The sequence below is a fragment of the Morus notabilis genome, unplaced genomic scaffold, assembly GCF_000414095.1.
Source record: "Morus notabilis unplaced genomic scaffold, ASM41409v2 Scaffold205, whole genome shotgun sequence".
NCBI lineage: Eukaryota > Viridiplantae > Streptophyta > Magnoliopsida > Rosales > Moraceae > Morus > Morus notabilis.
The window spans coordinates 34791-54445 of record NW_010363285.1 but is presented as its reverse complement, the minus strand read 5'-3'; the positions used below and the strand labels follow the sequence as shown (position 1 = coordinate 54445).

Sequence of the window (19655 nt, the reverse complement as noted above, 5' to 3'; positions counted from 1 at the left end):
CAATATCATATTGTAATTATAATATCATATTATTAAAATAATTATAATATCATATTATATGATAAAATAATAATATTAGAGTTATTAATATAATTATGATATTATTTGTTACGATATTACTATTATATTATATTATATTATAGTATGAGTTTGAATTTCAGATTGAAAAGATTGTAAATTTTAAATTTTATTAGGGGTATTATGGGCATTATTAAAGTTTTATTAATTATACTATACTGATTCCCGCACAATCTAAAAGCTAAAGTTGTTTTTATGCTGCTTCTGATTTTGACTGTAGATTCTTGAAAAATTATTCAAAAATCACTTTTGAGGATATTTACTAAACACTTAAATCAGCTTCTACTACAAGCAGGAACTGATTTTAGAAGGAAAAAATAATACCAAACTAAGCCCTTGATTAATAATATTTTCCAGTCTAGTTTTCAAAAAAAAAAATTATACTGAAAAGGACATGTTCTTTTTTTTTTTTCATGTAAAAGGGACGTGTCGTTCTTCTAAAATCCACTTTGTAGATTATACATAGTATTGGATCAACTGTGCATCATCTTAATCTACAACTTTTGTATATACTAACTAATGAATACGCATTGTATGCATAGTTTAAAAAAACAAAAACAGAAATTCTCAGAAAAAAATAAAAAGGAGGAGATTCTTAAACTGTCAAGCATGCAAATGTATGGATATATTTCCAATCAAAAAAGAAAAAATGTATAGATAAGACTAATGTTTTGTATTGACGTGGGTGTTAGCAACGTCAACCCGTACTTCTAATGTTGCCATGTTCTCCCCTCTCAAGAATCAAGAGTCAAGAGCCAGAGGTGGATATTATGGCATCGTTCATTTCACTAATTCGAGTTTAAAATTTAAATTTTGTTACAGTAAAAAATTTTCATAAATAATTACATTTAACTTTTTTATTACAGTAAAAAACTCTCAAATAAAATCACATTTCAACTCAAATTAAAAATTTAAATCAACGAATTAAACGAACATTTGCCACCAACACGGCTGCGCTCAATACCACATTTTGAGCAAAAAAAAAAACAATGAATGTAGGTGTAGAAAATTGAAAATGAGTAAGCATGAAGATAAAAACAGAGAAACAAATCAGTGACGGGCCATCCCTCAAGTCTCATCAGAAAGAATAATTTGATTTAACGCAGTCATCATTGTTGCACCCAAAACAAGCAACTAAAAAAGCAACTGGGTCTTAACTAATTCTTTTTTCCTTTATTTTTTTTACCCGAGAACTCTTAACTAACTATTTAACTATGAGATTTTTATTTTAACAATTTGAGTTTTTATTATATTTAATTTTTTATCACAGTTAAAATTTTTTAAAAAATATTACATATAAATTTAAATTAAAAATTTAAATATGTAAAACGAATGAGGTTTAATTTACTAGTTGCTACTTATATTTACACAAAAATATCGCAAAGTCTAAAAACAAATGTATTCATTTATTCATTAAACACTGAATTTTGGTGCTCTCTAATATGGAAATTAGAAGAACATGCATTTTTAACAGAAAATAAATAAATAAAAAGGCCAAAAAAAAAAAAGAAATTTGACTTGGAATTTGAGTCTTTTCTTACATTGAGTCTTAACACTTATGTCTCGTTTGTTTCGTAAATTTAAATTTTTAATTTAAATTGAGATATGATATTTTTAGTTTTTAATTATAATAAAAAATATTAAATATGATATTTTTTAAAAAATTTTAAATATAAAAATTTAATATTAAAAATTTAAATTGGTAAAATGAATGAGATATAGTCAAAATATTCGGGATCGAAATGCTAGTTAATGAAATGAAAATGTTTGTAAAAAAAAGAAAAATGTCCGACCCAAATAGTGCGGTGGTCTAACTACTCCCATTAGGACAGCGCTAAACTAAGCAGAGTTCTCAGACTTCAGAGCAACGGCTCCGAATGCGACTCTCTCGCTTGCGATCTCGCCTTTCCCTAGATTTCTGGTAAGACACAAACAAAGCAAAGCAAAAAAAAAAAAAGGTTAAACTTTGTAGTCAGAAAACAGAAAAATGTGCTCACTTCAGACAATTCTGTGTAGGAGCTCTGCTGAAATTTAATCGGAAATTCGGTCATTCGATTTTTCTCAGATCGTACCGGAAGATTCATTGCTCTACCATGGCTGTTCCCGTGGAAGAAGCTATTGCCGCGCTATCTACATTTTCGCTCGAGGTACTTACTTCTCACTTTTTTTTTTGTTCTGTTTAGAAATTTTTCAAAAAGTTTATAATTTGGTAGAGTAAATGCTTCAAAATGTTTAATTTATCTGGTTTATTGCTGTTATGTCTTCTATTTTTTCTGTTAAATTTCGTTAGATGCGAACTCTTACACCAGCAAGCTTTCTGAAATGGTTTAATTTTTGGCCAATTTAAGCAACAATGAACAACTGTTTAATTTCGTGAGAAAAAAGCGAGATTATTGCGATACATTCACGAGGCTTGAAATGCAGCTTTCTTTCTTTGTTTTTGTTTTTTTGTTTTTTTGTTTTTTTGATTTTGTAGGATGAGCAAGCACAAGTGCAAGGACCAGGATTTTGGGTGTTTACCGATAGAGGTTCAACTGAAAGTCCAATTGGTAGGAATTTTTTTTTATTTTTTTTATTTTTTAAATTCTGTATTTCTGGTCGTATTGCGATGCGAATGCATAAAATGCTAATTTTTAAGTCGTGGAACGTAATAACCTTTATGTAAATCCAATTTTTGTTACCATTTCGAAATTTCTATGGAAATTCGTAACGCAAAACATTGTTTCAAAGTATTGAATAACATGTAGTTGTACAAGTTATCTCAATGTCTTATGTTAAACTTAAAGCATTATTTTAATTTTGTAGAGTATAGTGATGTTTCGGCATATCGCCTATCTCTATCAGAAGACACAAAGGCTCTCAATCAGCTGGTATGAAGCTCCCTCTTCTGTTTTTGCTTCATTTATAAAAGCGTAGGACCTAAATACGTGTGTGCGGTACTAAGTTAATGTATAGTTCATATGTTGGTTCCATGTTATAATTAATTTCAGTCCTTTTCTCAACATTGTTACCTATGCGTTAAATTGCCTTGTTCCCTGAACTCTCAACATGTGCAGAATGCCCTTATCCAAGAAGGAAAGGAGATGGCATCAGTGCTTTATACATATCGCAGTTGTGTCAAAGCACTTCCTCAGGTTCATATTTGCTTTTGAATCGGAACAATCTTTCCCTTTTTCTGTCTCGAGGATATTACTCTTCTCGTTGATTAGCATGTTATAGAGATAATATTCTTTCTGAACATTAAAAGTACCTATATGTAAATGTGTGTATGGAGGCGTACATTTGTCTACCTATACATATATAATTAAGTGATGGAAATAGTTTTCTGTGGAGAAATGTTATTTCAATTTTTGTGTCAACTTTAACCTTAGGTAATCGAGTTTTTGTCATAATCCAACATTCTGGTGGCTCAGTTTCTTTCTAGTGTGCAAATTGCTTGGATTCTTGTTTCTCTGGAGTCTTTACTTCTCTGATTGGGTGTGTGGTTGACAATAATGTTGCAGCTTCCTGATTCTATGAAACAAAGTCAAGCTGACTTGTATATGGAAACATATCAAGTTCTGGACTTGGAGATGAGTCGTCTGCGTGAAATACAGCAATGGCAAGCCTCAGCTTCATCTAAAGTACGAGCTCATTTGACCTTCTACTTCAACTCTTCTAGCCTTTATTGGCTAAATAATTACCTTCAAATAATTGTCGCTTTTCTCAATACAGCTAGCTGCAGACATGCAACGGTTTTCTAGGCCTGAGCGACGCATCAATGGCCCTACAGTATCTCATCTGTGGTGTGTAATAAGTCTTTTAGTTTTTGTGTGATTCATCTTTTACTCTTATTGTCCAGTCGGTACATGAAATTTAAGGTTGAGCTCTTGACCCCATGGCAAATCCTAAGTTCTTATGATGATGGCTAATACCTACCTCCTGCTAATTATTCTTTCCTTCAGGTCCATGTTAAAGTTACTTGATGTTTTAGTGCAACTTGATCATCTTAAAAATTCTAAAGCAAGCATACCCAACGATTTTTCTTGGTATAAAAGGTGAGGGTATAATTGATCTCTTAGCTAAATTTAGTTTAAATTTTCTATCAACTAGTTTCGTGTATACAATTATATTTAGTGAAATTTGATCTCCAGATTCTTGAGCATATATTTCCTACTGATTCTTTGTACTATTAATGTTCATACTATCAGACAATTATCAAGAAAGCTGACAAGGAGGGGAGAAAAAATAGTGTCTAATTATTGATTTATAATTAACGTATCAATAATATTTATATATATATATTTTGTTTTTTCCCCTTTATGAATGATAATAACAATGCGTCTCGAAACTGGTGACTATTTCATTTCTTAAATTTTTTATACGCACCCGTAAATTATTTGAATCTAGTTTGACATCGGTGCCTTCTATCCTCTGAATAATTTATCAGGACATTCACACAAGTTAGTGTTCAGTGGCATGACACTGATTCAATGAGAGAGGAGTTAGATGATTTGCAGGTGCAATTACTCTCTTACTTTACTTTATTCGTAGCATACAGGCTTGGAATGGATATATTATATTAACGGTTATCTAGTCTAGGGGTTACCTTTTCTTTTTGTTGTTTATTACCTTTAAACCAACACAATGTCATCATGTAATGACAATCTCCATTCTCAATTGTCACAGATTTTCCTCAGCACAAGGTGGGCTATTTTGCTGAATTTACACGTTGAGATGTTCCGCGTGAACAAGTATCCAAAATAAATAAGTTATATGCGACACATTGGGCATTGCCACTTTTACTGATGTTTCGCGGAGAAAATTCCATAAACTTGTCTTCTTCCTCCCTTTATAAGCATGTATTCCCATTTTTCTTAATGTGGAAGTTGTGAAATAATCTTCTATCATTGTGGCACAGAACTGGGTTCACTATGTTCTGTTATTCTCTTTTGAGTTCCTTAATTTGATATAGTGTAGAAGACATCCTTCAAGTTCTCATAGTCTTTGCCGTTGAGTCATTGGAGTTGGATTTCGCACTTCTGTTTCCAGAGCGACACATTCTTCTGCGTGTTTTGCCTGTTCTTGTTGTCTTAACAACATCGTCAGAGAAGGATAGTGAGTCTCTATACAAGAGGGTGAAAATCAACAGACTAATTAACATATTTAAGGTAACATAGAACAATAAAAAGTGTAATAATACGTGATTCCAAAAAAATGCATTAAAAAATGGGTAAATAATGTCACATGCAGTTAACAGTCTTTTTCCTTTTCCAGTACAAGTTAATGTTTTTGGCTTTGGTAATTTCCTTTGTTCTTTTTTTTTTGGCAGAACGATCCAGTCATTCCTGCATTTCCAGATCTTCATCTTTCTCCTGCTGCAATTATGAAAGAGTTGTCGATGTACTTTCAAAAGTTTTCTGCTCAAACTCGTCTTCTTACTATTCCAGCGCCTCATGAGCTTCCACCCCGCGAAGCACAAGAATATCCTTGAGTTGATATGTAACTTGGTTTGTTGTCTTTTTCTTTCCTTTACATCCTCTTCGAATCACCAGTTGATATACTGTTCTTCCCTTGTCATTTTATTGCAAGATGTCTTACCTGCAAAAGAAATCAACTTGACCTCATGATAATTGTGTTCTTTTTTTTTTTTCTTCAATCAACAAAGCATGTGAAACAAATTGCCTTGTTCTAGTTATTATGTTTGGAAGTTGGTAAAAAAAATGCAAAGTATCTCGATATTGCTTTTAAAATAAAATATTTTTAGCCTTAGAGAAAACGAGATGGGCCAATACAGCAAAGAGTTAACTGTATACTTTGTGACACTCAAAACTATTTTTTACACTTGTAGATTGTTGTTGCCTTATTTGATAGATATGGAACTATCTGGCAACAATATGGGAATAGTATAAGTTTTTTTTTTTTTTTGGTTGTTTTAGGTGTGTATGGTTGAATATTCAAAAGCATTAGCATCTTTCTTGTGAAGCCTTGACATAATTTACTTACCAGAGGCATTATCTGATAATCAATCACATTGGATCTATCCGTGCCGAGCATGATGATTTTACTATTCGTTTTGCCTCTGCCATGAACCAGGTGCCCTCTCCTTACTAATATAAAATCTCACTCTAATTACATCTCATTGTATAAACTAAAAAATCCAGCACTTTGGTGTCTATACATTCCTGTTTGTGCAGCTCTTGTTGTTGAAATCACTAGATAATGTAGATGTTGAGTGGTGTAAAGAAGTCAAGGGAAACATGTACGATATGGTGGTTGAAGGTTTTCAGCTTTTAAGCAGATGGACTGCACGAGTATGGGAACAATGTGCATGGAAGTTTTCTCGGCCCTGCAAGGATCTTGTTCCTGTGGAATTGCAGGAGAGTTCGGCATCATTTTCTGACTATGAAAAGGTAATATAGCAAGTAGATGGAGAATTGAAACTTATTATTTGTGACATGTAGTTTCACTACCTCTAAAGATCATACTTAGCCTAGTAATGCTGGTATGGGCCCACTACATTATATAATACATCTGCAACAAACTTTTTAATTGCTTGGTCTGATATTTTCTTATTTGTATAGGTTGTGCGATATAATTATAGTGCAGAGGAAAGGAAAGCACTGGTCGAGCTTGTTAGCTACATAAAAAGCATTGGGTCAATGATGCAGCAATGTGACACATTGGTTGCTGATGCTTTATGGGAAACTATACATGCAGAGGTCCAAGATTTTGTCCAGAATACATTGGCTACTATGTTGCGAACTACATTCCGGAAGAAGAAGGATATTTCTAGGTTTGAATTCACCTAGTATCTATTACGTGGTTGAGATTTCTATTTATTTTCTACTCCACCTGACTTAATACAACATTTTTATAGTTCTTATCCTGATTTTTATGAGGAAATGAATAAAGTAGTGACTTACTAATACAGTATTTAATGAAAAATATATGTTTTTCTAGATTAGTGGGCTAATTTATGATTTATCTGACATATAATCTTGTAAACTGTTTTCCCTCCACCAGGAAGTTCCAAATTGCTGACATGTTCTCTTGATTCCTTTCAGGATTCTTTCTGATATGCGGACCCTTTCAGCAGATTGGATGGCAAACACAAGCAAGTCTGAAGCTGAGTTACAATCTTCGCAGCATGGAGGTGATGAAAGCAAAGGAAATTTCTTTTTCCCAAGGCCTGTTGCGCCAACGGCTTCTCAGGTTTCTTTCCGCTAACTTTTTATCAATTTCTACTAGTTTATCTCCAAATTGACTTACGGACTTTATCTTCTCATAATTCCTTCGCATTGGATTGAACTAATAGATACTTTTACTTTTCTGCTATATTTCTTTATCTAGGTCCACTGCTTGCAGTTCCTGATATATGAGGTGGTGTCTGGTGGTAATCTGAGGAAGCCTGGAGGGCTCTTTGGTAATAGCGGGTCTGAGATTCCTGTCAACGATATGAAACAGTTGGAAACCTTCTTTTACAAGCTCAGCTTTTTCCTACATATATTGGATTTCTCAGGTACTCTTACTTTGTCTTTAGATCTTTGGCTACGTATTCCTGACAGTGCCAACTTTCAAAAAGAATGTTCATGTTCTAACCGTGTTTTAAAACCAAGAATTGCATTGTTTGTTAATTCCCTTGCCACAGTTATCATGAGCTATGATAAAACTTCACCATACCTTTGTGATTCTATTTGCAGCAACCGTTGCAACATTGACAGATCTTGGTTTCCTATGGTTTAGAGAATTTTATGTGGAGTCATCTCGTGTTATTCAGGTATAAATTTTATCATATGAATATATTTTGTACTTAAACTTCAAGTAGCATATGATACTGAAATATGGGTTGAAAGAAAATCGTCCTGTTCATTTCAAATAATCGTACAATTGAAATTTCTGTAAAATTTCCTGTCTACTAGTATTTCCTGAGAATATAACTCAAGTTATTCTAAACCACCTTTAAAGCTTTATGGATGCAAATAAATAAAAGCCATTTATGACAGAATGTTTCAGGAAAGTTGTTGTCACAAAAGTTTCCATATATTTTGATTTTTCACACGTTATCACTCTATATTTTACTGCTATGATTGCTAAGTTTTAATCATTTTTTGCTTAAAAGGGCTTCACTTTTATTGCTTTTCAAGAAAAAGTTGTGTCCCCTTTCTATGCCATTCAATATATCATTTCTTCATTTAAAGGAAACATATTTCCTCTCTTTTTCAGTTTCCGATTGAATGTTCCCTTCCCTGGATGTTGGTCGATTATGTGCTTGAGTCGCAAAATATGGGTCTTCTTGAGAGTGTTCTGATGCCTTTTGACATCTATAATGACTCGGCTCAGCAAGCATTAACTGTGCTGAAACAACGCTTCCTCTATGATGAAATTGAAGCTGAGGTACACAAATTTCTAGACTAGTTTATATGATGTAGTTTTTTGGTTAACTTCATTGTTTTTATTCATTTATTTATTTTTAAATCATAGGTCGACTACTGCTTTGATATATTTGTTTCAAAACTCTGCGAGACTATCTTTACATATTACAAGAGCTGGGCAGCAAGGTATGTGTTTTTTGACTGGTTAAATTCTCCCATGCCACGGAAATTTAATACATATTTGTCTTACAAAATGTATAACTTAAATTCTTAATTGCTATTTTTTGGTCATATCTTAATCTTACAGTGAACTACTTGATCCATCTTTCCTCTTCGCACTAGATAATGGTGAAAAGTTTTCTATCCAACCTATGAGGTTTACTGCTCTGCTAAAGATGACTAGAGTGAAGGTAAATAGAGCTTTGAATTCATTATCTATTTATTTTATTCTCTATTTTTTTTTTGTTCAATTTACTAGATATATTGATGGCTTAAATGTCGGGGCTAATTATGACTAGCATGCTTTTTGGTTCATTCAACATATTGGCTGGTGATCATAACTTCTAACCTCAGCAGTATGACACCATTTAAAAGGGATATCTGCAAAAATGACACAGTTTGGTATAATTATTGCTTTTGACCATATTCTAACATGAATCTGACTCTTAACTCCATTAATTTAGAATCAAATTTTGACCAGCGGGGTCTTAAATGTCGAAACCAGAGTAATAGCCATTAAGAAAGGGGGATTTGGGTATAAGATAAAGGTGAAAATATTACATTTTCCGCTATCAGAATTTTCATGATAAGAAAAGACTTCTGGGAAGTTAATGCTGGTGTGTGGTAGTTTTTGTGTCTTCTCAGATTGTTAAGAAGCCACCAAAAAAAAAAAAGCCTTACGAGGCCAAACCAATTCTGAACTGGCGAGAATGGGGTTTATGTTCGACAACAGGAAATTGGTGGGTTGGGGAAGTTTGGCTTAACTAACCCTGTTGTCAATGTCTTTTTCATGAGACCTAAAATCGAAAAGATTTTTTGAGATGTACTTGGCAGTGGGAAGCAACATTGTCTACTTCTAATTTTTTCTAATAGATATGTACTTTTACTAAGATTTTCACGCCCGAACAAATATATGCCACTAATAGGATGTGCGTGTATAAATTTCTATTGGTCTCCATATACTTATCTACTGGAGTTTGTGATTAAAAAATGTCACAATCTTCTCCGACTTTGGCTCTTTTCAATTTTTGTACCTTTAATGTGCAGTTACTTGGGAGGACAATTAATTTGAGAAGCTTGATCACTGAAAGGATGAACAAAATTTTGAGAGAGAATCTCGAGTTTCTCTTTGATCGTTTCGAGTCTCAGGACCTATGTGCTATAGTGGTAAGTAGGTTCACTTTTTCTCTTGTTCTTCTTATCAATAAGAAATACTTTCTGTTTTCCTGTTGTTTAACAGAGGAGACATGTGATATATGGCTTCAGGAATTGGAGAAGTTGACGGACGTTTTAAAGCATGCCCATGGTTTGCTGTCAATGGATATTTCAATTGACTCATTCAGTCTTATGTTGAATGAGATGCAAGAGAACATATCTCTCGTGTCATTTTCTAGTCGACTTGCTTCTCAGGTTTAGTATAGTTTTCTTCCTTACTCTAATATGCTAGTCTTGCGTCATTTAGAGACACCTAGTTTTAAATTCTCATTACAAGAACGAAATAGATCATCAATATATGTTATCTCTCGATAGAAAGTTTTTACTGGGTAGGAAACTAGGAAATGGAAAGTTTGGAATTTTGAATCATTTGTTGCCAGTTTTGTTTTAATCAAGCTGCGTGTCTGTCAGATATGGTCAGAGATGCAAAATGACTTTCTGCCGAACTTCATCCTTTGCAACACTACCCAGAGATTTATCCGATCATCAAAGGTTCCACTTGCACCCGTGCAAAAGCCTTCAGTTCCCTATGCAAAGCCTAATTTCTATTGTGGTACTCAAGTAAGAACCTATTCTCTCCCAACTTGCTACTGTCTCTCTCTCTCTCTCTCTCTCTCTCTCTCTTTTTGCAATGATTTAATTTCTAAATGCTTTTACCATGACAATCTTAGTTTGTTCAATGGTTGCTTTTGACGTGACAGGATTTAAATTTGGCTCATCAAAGTTTTGCACGGTTGCATAGTGGATTCTTTGGAATTCTCCACATGTTCTCAATTGTCAGGCTCCTAGGATCTAGATCTCTTCCTTGGCTCATTAGAGCTCTTCTAGATCACGTATCAAATAAGGTATTCTCCACCCATATTTGTGCAATCCATCTTCCAATTCATAACCCTACTTCTATGAGTATCTTTAAAGGGAAATGTAAAAAACCCCGACTACATACATGAAAGTTGGCTTTATCAATTAACAGAAGAAAGTGAAGTTATTAGCCTAACATTTCATGTATGCTTGCTTCAGATAACTACACTTGAACCAATGATTGCGGGATTGCAAGAAGCACTGCCAAAGTCTATTGGATTACTTCCTTTTGATGGAGGCGTGGCAGGTATATGATATATTTTAGTTAACGGTTTCTTTTGTCAAATTAGTTTATAACAGTAAATATCCTTGGTTTTGCTAAAATGTCTCGAGAGTAGTCTTTGAAATTGGACTGGAGATGCTTAAAACCTGTTGCATGTTCCAAAATTAGAACGCTGGTAATAGTCAAGATGGTCATAATGGAAAATATTAATTTTGTGAAACCTACTGTTGGCTTGTGGTGTTTAAATGAAGCGAAAACTATAGCATTTTCTTTGATATCAAACGTGATTCTTATGTGTCCCTCTAACACCCTTCCATTTCCTTTCCCTCCCCTCCTCTCCCCAATCGTGTTGGAGACATCTTTCTTATGGTGTGAAGATTTCTCTATGAACAGGTTGTATGAGACTTGTTAAAGAACATCTCAATTGGAGAACGAAATCAGAGCTAAAGTCGGAGGTTCTTCGAGGGATAAAAGAGATTGGAAGTGTGTTATATTGGATGGGTCTCCTCGATATTGTATTGGTTGGTATCCCACATTCCTCCTGTGTATCATTTTACAAAAGTCTGTTACATATCAGGGATGCTTAAACCAAAACTTTATTGTAAAGTTAATTTTGCCTATCAAGTAAAATGTGCTTCAGTATATGTGGATCAATGGATCCTAACTAACACATTACTTAGGGGTTTTTAATATTTTTATTTTTTATTTTTATTTTTTATAAATCTTTCTGGCTACTTAAATCTTATTGTTGCAATCTCACATGCCGAACAGAGAGAGGTAGATACCTCGCACTTCATGCAAACAGCCCCTTGGTTAGGGTTGCTTCCTGGTCCAGACGGGCAAGTATTGCATTCTCAAGATGGTGGAGACAGTCCTATCGTCAGTCTCTTCAAATCAGTCACTGCTGCAATTGTGTCTAATCCGGGATGTAGAAATCCAATCTCTTTCAACATCCTCTCAAAACAGGCAGAAGCCGCTGGTATGCAATTGAACATTCAGTGTCTGAAAAACTTACTGAATGCAGATATGCATGTATTTGAGTATCCTCCAATTTTGATGCACTACTACTTTGAGCTTTTGGAATGTGACAAATGGTTTCCGAGTTAAGTTCTTGTTAAATTTTGACAAACTAATGTGACTCTTGCCTTATGTACTAAGTTCTCCTATTTATTTATTCCTTTTTGGAAAAAGATAATGCCAACATTCATTACTTTTTTTCCCCCCTTACATAGAGCTCTTCAAATTTTAATCCGAAGTTAGTGTAATCTCCGAGAAAGTGAAATTTTTAATCTAAACATTTTCATCCTTTAATAGCAATAGTTATATGATTCTCTGCTGCCTTAAATCATGTGTGTTCTTGGTTCATTATCTTTATGCTACTTCATTTAAGAGATAAACTGTCTTCCTTCTATTACAGATCTTTTATACAAGGCTAACATGAATACTGGAAGTGTGCTCGAATATGCCCTTGCTTTTACAAGTGCAGCACTGGATAAGTGTTGCAGTAAATGGGGTGCTATTCCCAAAACAGGGTTTGTTGACATTACGACTTCTAAGGATTTCTACCGAATATACAGTGGCCTTCAAATTGTAAGTTATCCTAGATCTTCGTATTGATCAACTTTGTAATTTGTGCATGTTAGTGCATTCTCACTCAATCCCAATAAAAATATACCATAAATTTGAAAACCACATGTACTGTCTTCCTGCTAACTTGTTCTGATTCTTGAACTGCAGGGATATCTGGAAGAGTCTGTTCTAGCATCATCAGGCAACCATGAAGAGCTGGGTGATTCAGTGGCTTGGGGTGGTTGCACCATAATATATTTGCTCGGCCAGCAGCGACATTTTGAGTTGTTTGATTTTTCGTATCAAGTTCTCAATGTTGCAGAAGTGGAGACCGCATCGACCACACAATCACTTAGGAACCCTCATTTTGTCCAGGTACGAGAATTAGACGGAATATTCATTTATCTAATTCGTATTTTTTTAGTCAAGGAATTCTAACTAGCTAGATTAGGTTACAAATTCAGCTCACTATCTCGTTCCGGTCCATAGAAATTAGTCCACAAGTAAACTAGCGGTGTGTTGAAAATAGGTACATTTTGGCCTACAATTCTAGTTTCTGTTCTTACTTCTTTTTCCCCTTTCAATTCTTCTGTGACTAAGGGATGGGAGGTCCTAATAGAATCAATGAAGAAGGCGAGGAGGTTGAACAATCACGTATTCTCCATGTTAAGAGCGCGGTGCCCTCTTGAAGACAAAACAGCTTGTGCCATCAAGCAAAGTGGTGCCCCTATACACCGAATCAAGTTCGGCATTCGAAACACTACCACAGAAAGGGGCGTGAGCTCTGAAGAAGCTCACAATTATGGCGACTTCCATGGCGTTTTCTATGCATTCTTTGTATTTACCTATTTAAAGGTTGTCGAGTTGGGTTTTTTTTTTTTTTTTTTTTTTTTTTTTTTTTTTTTTTTTCTGAGAATGTAATGTTTCAGTTACACACACTAGTATGGAATTCAATGGTGTGTATATGAGAAATTGAGACTTAGGGAAGGTCGAGAGAGATAGAGTGGCATCTAGCTTTTATTTCTGATAATGAGTCGTCGATGAAATGCGCATTCTTCTGGTTGTCAGATGCACCTTTTCTCAATAAGAAATCCACATTGAACACGTGCATCATAGTTAGTCAGATAAGTACGAGATTTAAAACGAGAGAATTTTTGCCACATTCGGATCAAAATCATGCACGCGCGTACACTCTCCTGCCGTGCAAATAATAAATTGACAATAACAGATAAACAGATACTTCTTCCCATCTGCCTCGAAAATGGTACTTTTAATGGTCTCTGTTAGGTATTTTTAGAGAGAAAGAAGGAAATAGGCTAAGACTTAAAATGAATTAAAATTAATAGGTCAATAGTTTACATAAGTTAATAAATAGGTCAAATTAATGTTTTCGTCCATAACTTGTCTGGTTATGAACCATAACTTGACAAGTTATTGTCTATAATTGTCCATAACTTGTCTAGCTATGAACCATAACTTGATAAGTTTGTTCATAACTTATCTGATTATGAACCATAACTTGACAAATTATGATCTATTAATTTCTATAACTAAAAATTAGCCTATATACTTTTTTAAGCTTTTCATATTGGCTTATTTTCTACTATTTTTCGCATTTTTATTAGTTGGCAATGTATTGGCAATCTTGTAAAAATTCAAAAAATAAGTTCAAGAAGTTTTCAGATTGCAGAAGAAGATTTCAAATCAGATTTAAAGTTAAAGTTGCAGATTTTGTTGAGTTGAAATTTGGAGAGATAAGAATAAAACTTTGGTCAAAAGAATATAAGTCATTGGTTATTTGAATTTAAATGAGAGATAAAGGTTGCATGAAGATCAAGTTATTTTTGGATTTGAATTCTTGGCTTCATCCGATTATTGTTAGGAGAGTTGAATGACTTATATATATATATATATATATATATGTATATATTCACGTGAGCTACACAATTAAGCTTGAGCTGCACATGAGAATTGGAACTTGAAATTTGACTTGGTCAAAGAAAAGTCAAAGATAACTTGCTATAATGAAAGATAAGGCATTGACGTGGAGATGGCTAAGAGAATATTAGATGTTGCAGATAAAGCTGAGGAGGATTTTTTGGTAACTGAATATAGGTTCAAAAGTTGAAAAAGGAGATACGTGGAATGGGTTTATATGGGAAGTGGCTCTGCAGGAAAAGGTGAGTTGACTACAGGAAAAAGTCTTGTGATAGAGAATCGGTGCTTAAGGAGAACAATCTGTAGTTTATGTTTTTTCTCATTGAAAGTATGAACAACTAAAGGAAGTTCAGCAGTTAAAGGTGAAGACGTGTGGTACACGCTAAACAGTGTCATTGTGAGAGTTCATCACAGCGGCGTCATAGTCTAGGAGGGAGTCCTTGAGTGAATAAGTCCGTCAAGGTTGTAATTCTTAAATCATAGTGAAACTGTTTACTGTCTGGGCGTGGCCCTACAGAGTAGGTGTGCGCACCGAATTGCGATATCATATTATGTGTTCCTTTACTTTCTACACTTTATTTTACTCGAACAACTGATCAATCATTGAAATTTCTGAATTCTTTTTGTTCCCTTGTGTTAGTTAGAGTGAAGTGAAGCACGCATGTAGGGCAGGAACGAATAAGATAACCTAGCGAGTAAACACCCCACTATTTCAGTAATGAAAAACAGGGGTTCATCACTTATTTATCTTAATCTCTACCTCCACTCAGAATTACCACCTTAAAGATACTTGTTAGCGGGCGGCAGTGGGGTTTATTTGCTGCAGCCTCTCTCTCATCTGGATTTTCTCAGTGAGACCTGAGACGAAGAGAGATGTCTATCTATTTTATTTAGTTATTCAGTTAAACCAATGATTCGTTATTGTAGCAGATAGCAAGAACCATTTCATCCGGGAAAAGCCATCTTTTTCTCAACAATGTCTTTGTCATTTGATCCAATAGCGTTCTACAGTCTCAATCAAGGTTATCACGTTTTCAACAGATAATTATCGTATTTAAGGTCACCTCCTACTTAAAGTTACTGCCGTTTGCAGTACATGCCTTTTTTTAGTCTATTGTGTATCATCAATGTGGTTGTTTATATTACAGGTTTTTCATCTTAGTAAAAGTAATTGCTTTTTTCTAATTGTTATTATTATTATTATTATTATTATTATTTTAAGTCTTTGTCCTTAAGTTTTTTGTCTTTTTCTAAATTTATTGTCGTTTGTCAGACACATAAATGTCATTTTCGTTTGTCAAAAAAAGTTGTCGTTACTAGGTCAATGGTGTTTTTAGTACACTGGTGTTTTGTTAAAGTGTCATAACTAATTGTCAAGTATGTTTGATTTCATTTTACTTGCAAAAATAAATAAATAAATAAAAATAAGTATGTTTTATTTAGTTTAAAATTTAGTCGTTTTGGGGTATTTGTTTTAATAAGTTGTCGTTTTTGATATGTTTGTCTTAGTCAGAGTGTCGACTTCTAGAATATTGTCGTTTGTAAGAGACACGTCCCTCCCATCATAACATTATTGTCGCTTGCAATAGAAGTTACCGCTTTAAATTTTGTTGTCATTTTATGTAGTTATCGTTTATGCCTCTTTTTGTCGTTTCTATTCATTGTTGCTGTACGGGATAGTTTCAAGATGTAGCTCTATTAAGGTCTTTCTTCCATATTTTTTTTTTTTCCTTTTGTTGAGTCGCTCAAAATTGACCATCCCAAAGTTAGTTCTCTAAAGTTTTAGACTTAATAGTTCTTGAAGTGTATGGTTGTTCTTAGAATATATTGTGGTCACTTTCGTTTGCAGGAAATATTGTCGTTTCAATTTTTTTCTGTCGTTGCATGGGATATAAGTTTTCAAGCTGTCGTCGTTCTTCATTTTTTTCCCTTTATATTTTCGTATTGATTGTTTTCCCGGTCTTGGTCTTTCTTCTTTAGCAAATAGTGCTTCAGGTTCAGCATATATATGTTGTTATCGTGTTTTCTTACTCGTCATCAGACAACAGTACTTTTTTTTCGTTTCAATCATATCCCAGAAGTCGCTTTTCTCCTTCAACAAGCCTTAACTATATATATATATATGTATGTATGTATATGTATGTATGTATGTATGTTTCCTCCGTCCTGGGAATAGGAATCTGCAAGGCGCAGTAGAATACTGAAAAAAAAAATGGCAGTTGGAAGCTAGTTTATCATTATATACAGACGAACTTTCAAGCGGAAGATGGATATTCGTTATTCTTAATTGTTTTAAATAACAATTTTTTCCCGAATATATGGCTATTTGGTGTGAACATGGTTACAATTTTGCTCCATTTATTGATCATGATCATTCTAAAATGTCCTCGTTCACTCACCAGTTTAATAAAACATTTTGATCAAAAACGAATATAAAAGCTATAAGCATATTGTACACACATGCAATAATAAACCATGTGGATTGATGCCTTTCCAGCCAGAGGTAGGGTGAGGTGTAAGCGATAATATGATAGGATTGGCTGTACAGAAGTTAGCTTGCCATCGAAAAATAAAAAAATAAAAAAATAAAAAAGGTATTATATAATCCTAAGAACTTCCTCTACATAGACAACATTTAGTAGGAGCTACTGGTATTATTATATCTCTTTATATGCTCTTTTTTATCAACCAGTTAATAGTTATAAATTAGGAAACTTTAGAGTATTCAAAGTATATATACCTGCACTATTACTTTAATTTATACATTGACAACCTTAATATATCAATGGAAGTTGATGATTTAATGGGATATGATTTTTAAGCTTATATTAGGTTCTTTGAAAAGAAAACTATATTCAAAGACTTTCAAACTGTGATAATGTATATTATTAGCAATTACAAACTGATGATAAATCAACAACAACAAATACTATTAGAAATTTTGTTGCAATGATTACACTAGATACGAACAATAAGACTAACAGTTTTCTTGATCGATATTAATGATCAACCTATTGAGCTAGTTAAAGATGATGATATGAGAGGGAACAAAAAATATATACTTTACAATATTATTCTGGAGCTTAATTATTAAAGGTGAAAATACTAGATCATTTATTTATTTATTTATTTTTTTGGCTTTTTCACAAAAATTGTAAGAAAAAATATATATATTGTTCGTTTAAGTCAGCAAGCAAACCAAGTAACACCACTTGGAGTATTAATTAGCATATTATTGGCAAAGTGGATGTCGCTTCCTTGTGCGTTGGCCAGCCAAACCTAATCTCAAACCCCCTGTGATTAGTTTTCTGTTAGCCTATCAACTATTAAGTGCACTTTCAAATCTTAACCAATTATTGACTTCCAACATAAATTCAATGTATATCCTTAATATTTTACACACAAAATGAAAAATACAAAGATATATTGAAAAGTTTAACAACAGGGAAAATATGCATATTAATTCTACATGTGTACCACCAATAAAGTACAAATTAAAAAAAAAATTGATCTTTAAGTTATTGGTTTCATATGTATTACTTAATGGTTAGTGGCAATCATCCAAATCCACTTGAGGACTACTTGAAAAATGCAAAAAGTTTGCACCATAAAATAACAGTATTACCCACCTTTGGAGGACCCTACCAATTATATTTTTGACCCGTTTAGTTCGCTGGTTTAAATTGCGTTGATTTGAACTTTTTTTATTTGAACATAAAAAATTCAAACAGTAGTTTGAATTGACGTTTAGTTGTGTATTTAAAGTTTTAATTCGAATAGTTTGGATGACAATTAAGAACTGTAATTTTAATTGAAAAATATAATGCATAAGAAATAATACAATGCCTACAAATTTATTAAAGAAAAGTTTTCTAAATAATAACATTTTTTAATTGGGTAGCAATTTTTGAAAAAAAAAAAAAAAAGATAATGCACAACAGGAGGCATAATTGGGTAGCTTTTCTTACCCTTTTTTTTAAAGGGTTTTTTTTTTTTTGTCTTTTTTTGAGTAAAATTTATCTATATAGTAATTAAATTTTTTGAATTAGGCTGAGTTAGGCGGAATTGTCCAACCAAACAGGGGCATTGTAAGTGAACAAAACACTTCTCTTTGGATAGGGAAGGGGAAGCAGCCAAGCAACATTATAGGACTCGTGGAGTAAAGCCTAATTAACATTTTCTTATATCAGAGTTAGAAAAAAAAAAAAAAAGGGGGGAAAAAAAGTAGTGGACTATAAAAACGTGTTTGCCAAACTTAGAAAAAAAAAAAAAAAAAACAACGTGTTTGGGAAAGTCGTCAGCAGTGACAACATGTGCAAATTATACAGTAATAAAAATTTTGTGTCAGCATTCATGTTCTTAAGTTGGAATCGCCATACTCAAAGGTATAAAAATGAGAAGATTTTGTAAACTAATGCCTTGAGTCATCGTCAGCCTACAAATGTTACAGGAAGACCCAAAAAAAAAAAAAAAAAAACATTCAGCGTTTCTAATATATTATAGGCTCGTTCATTTTATCGATTCGAGTTTTCAATTTTAAATTTTTACAGTAAAAATTCTTAGAAAATGTCACATCTAATTTTTTCTGCTACAGTGAAAAACTTTAAAAAAATGTCACATCTCAGCTCGAATTGAAAACTCGAATATGTATATCCACTATTCTACACCCACTTGAGCAGCGTACGAGTCAAATCTAAGTTGAAAGAAAATTCTAAAACAATGATATAACATATATTCTATTTTTGTAGTACATAATATATATTCCTACACGTAATATATTGGGTTTTTAGGACAATTTCCCCCGCAATAAGTTTAGCAAATTGTCTCTTAAATTTTTAATTTTAACAATCAACCCCCGAACTTATAAAAATATTGCAATATGTCTCATTTTATTAAATTTACTCTAATTTTTTTATTAGATTTAAAGGATTAAAAGTTGAGAAACTAAAAGATTTATGTCACATTTGAATTGAAATGTTGAAACTTTTTGTCAAATGTGTTTTTTCAACACTAATTTAACCTAATCATTGTCAAAAAAGGTTGAAGGAACAACTTGCCAAAATTAAAAATTTAGGGAGCAAATTGTTAAAACTAAACAAGTTTAGGAAGCAAATGTGCTAAATATCCTAATATATTATACATTAAAATATAGTCATGAATACTTACATCAATTAGTGGCGCACTCATTTTTTTTTTTTTTC

At 33.1% G+C, this 19655-nt stretch overlaps 1 protein-coding gene across 1 annotated transcript; it reads left to right on the top strand.

The window, feature by feature from the left end:
* Positions 1–1849: 1849 nt before the first annotated feature.
* Positions 1850–13616, top strand: LOC112092681 (protein PIR). Its single transcript, XM_024169401.1, is given in 32 exon segments — positions 1850–1999; positions 2144–2225; positions 2555–2627; positions 2884–2948; positions 3135–3212; positions 3582–3701; positions 3793–3863; positions 4023–4115; positions 4508–4577; positions 4747–4811; positions 5033–5228; positions 5390–5541; positions 6060–6153; positions 6255–6470; positions 6642–6853; positions 7125–7272; positions 7411–7579; positions 7761–7837; positions 8284–8454; positions 8542–8618; positions 8740–8842; positions 9699–9818; positions 9918–10061; positions 10278–10427; positions 10568–10711; positions 10884–10971; positions 11341–11468; positions 11719–11926; positions 12365–12537; positions 12685–12891; positions 13117–13262; positions 13264–13616. Coding segments are annotated over 31 exon segments (3846 nt in total). The 5' UTR covers positions 1850–1999; positions 2144–2171; the 3' UTR covers positions 13298–13616.
* The last annotated feature ends 6039 nt before the right edge of the window (positions 13617–19655 follow it).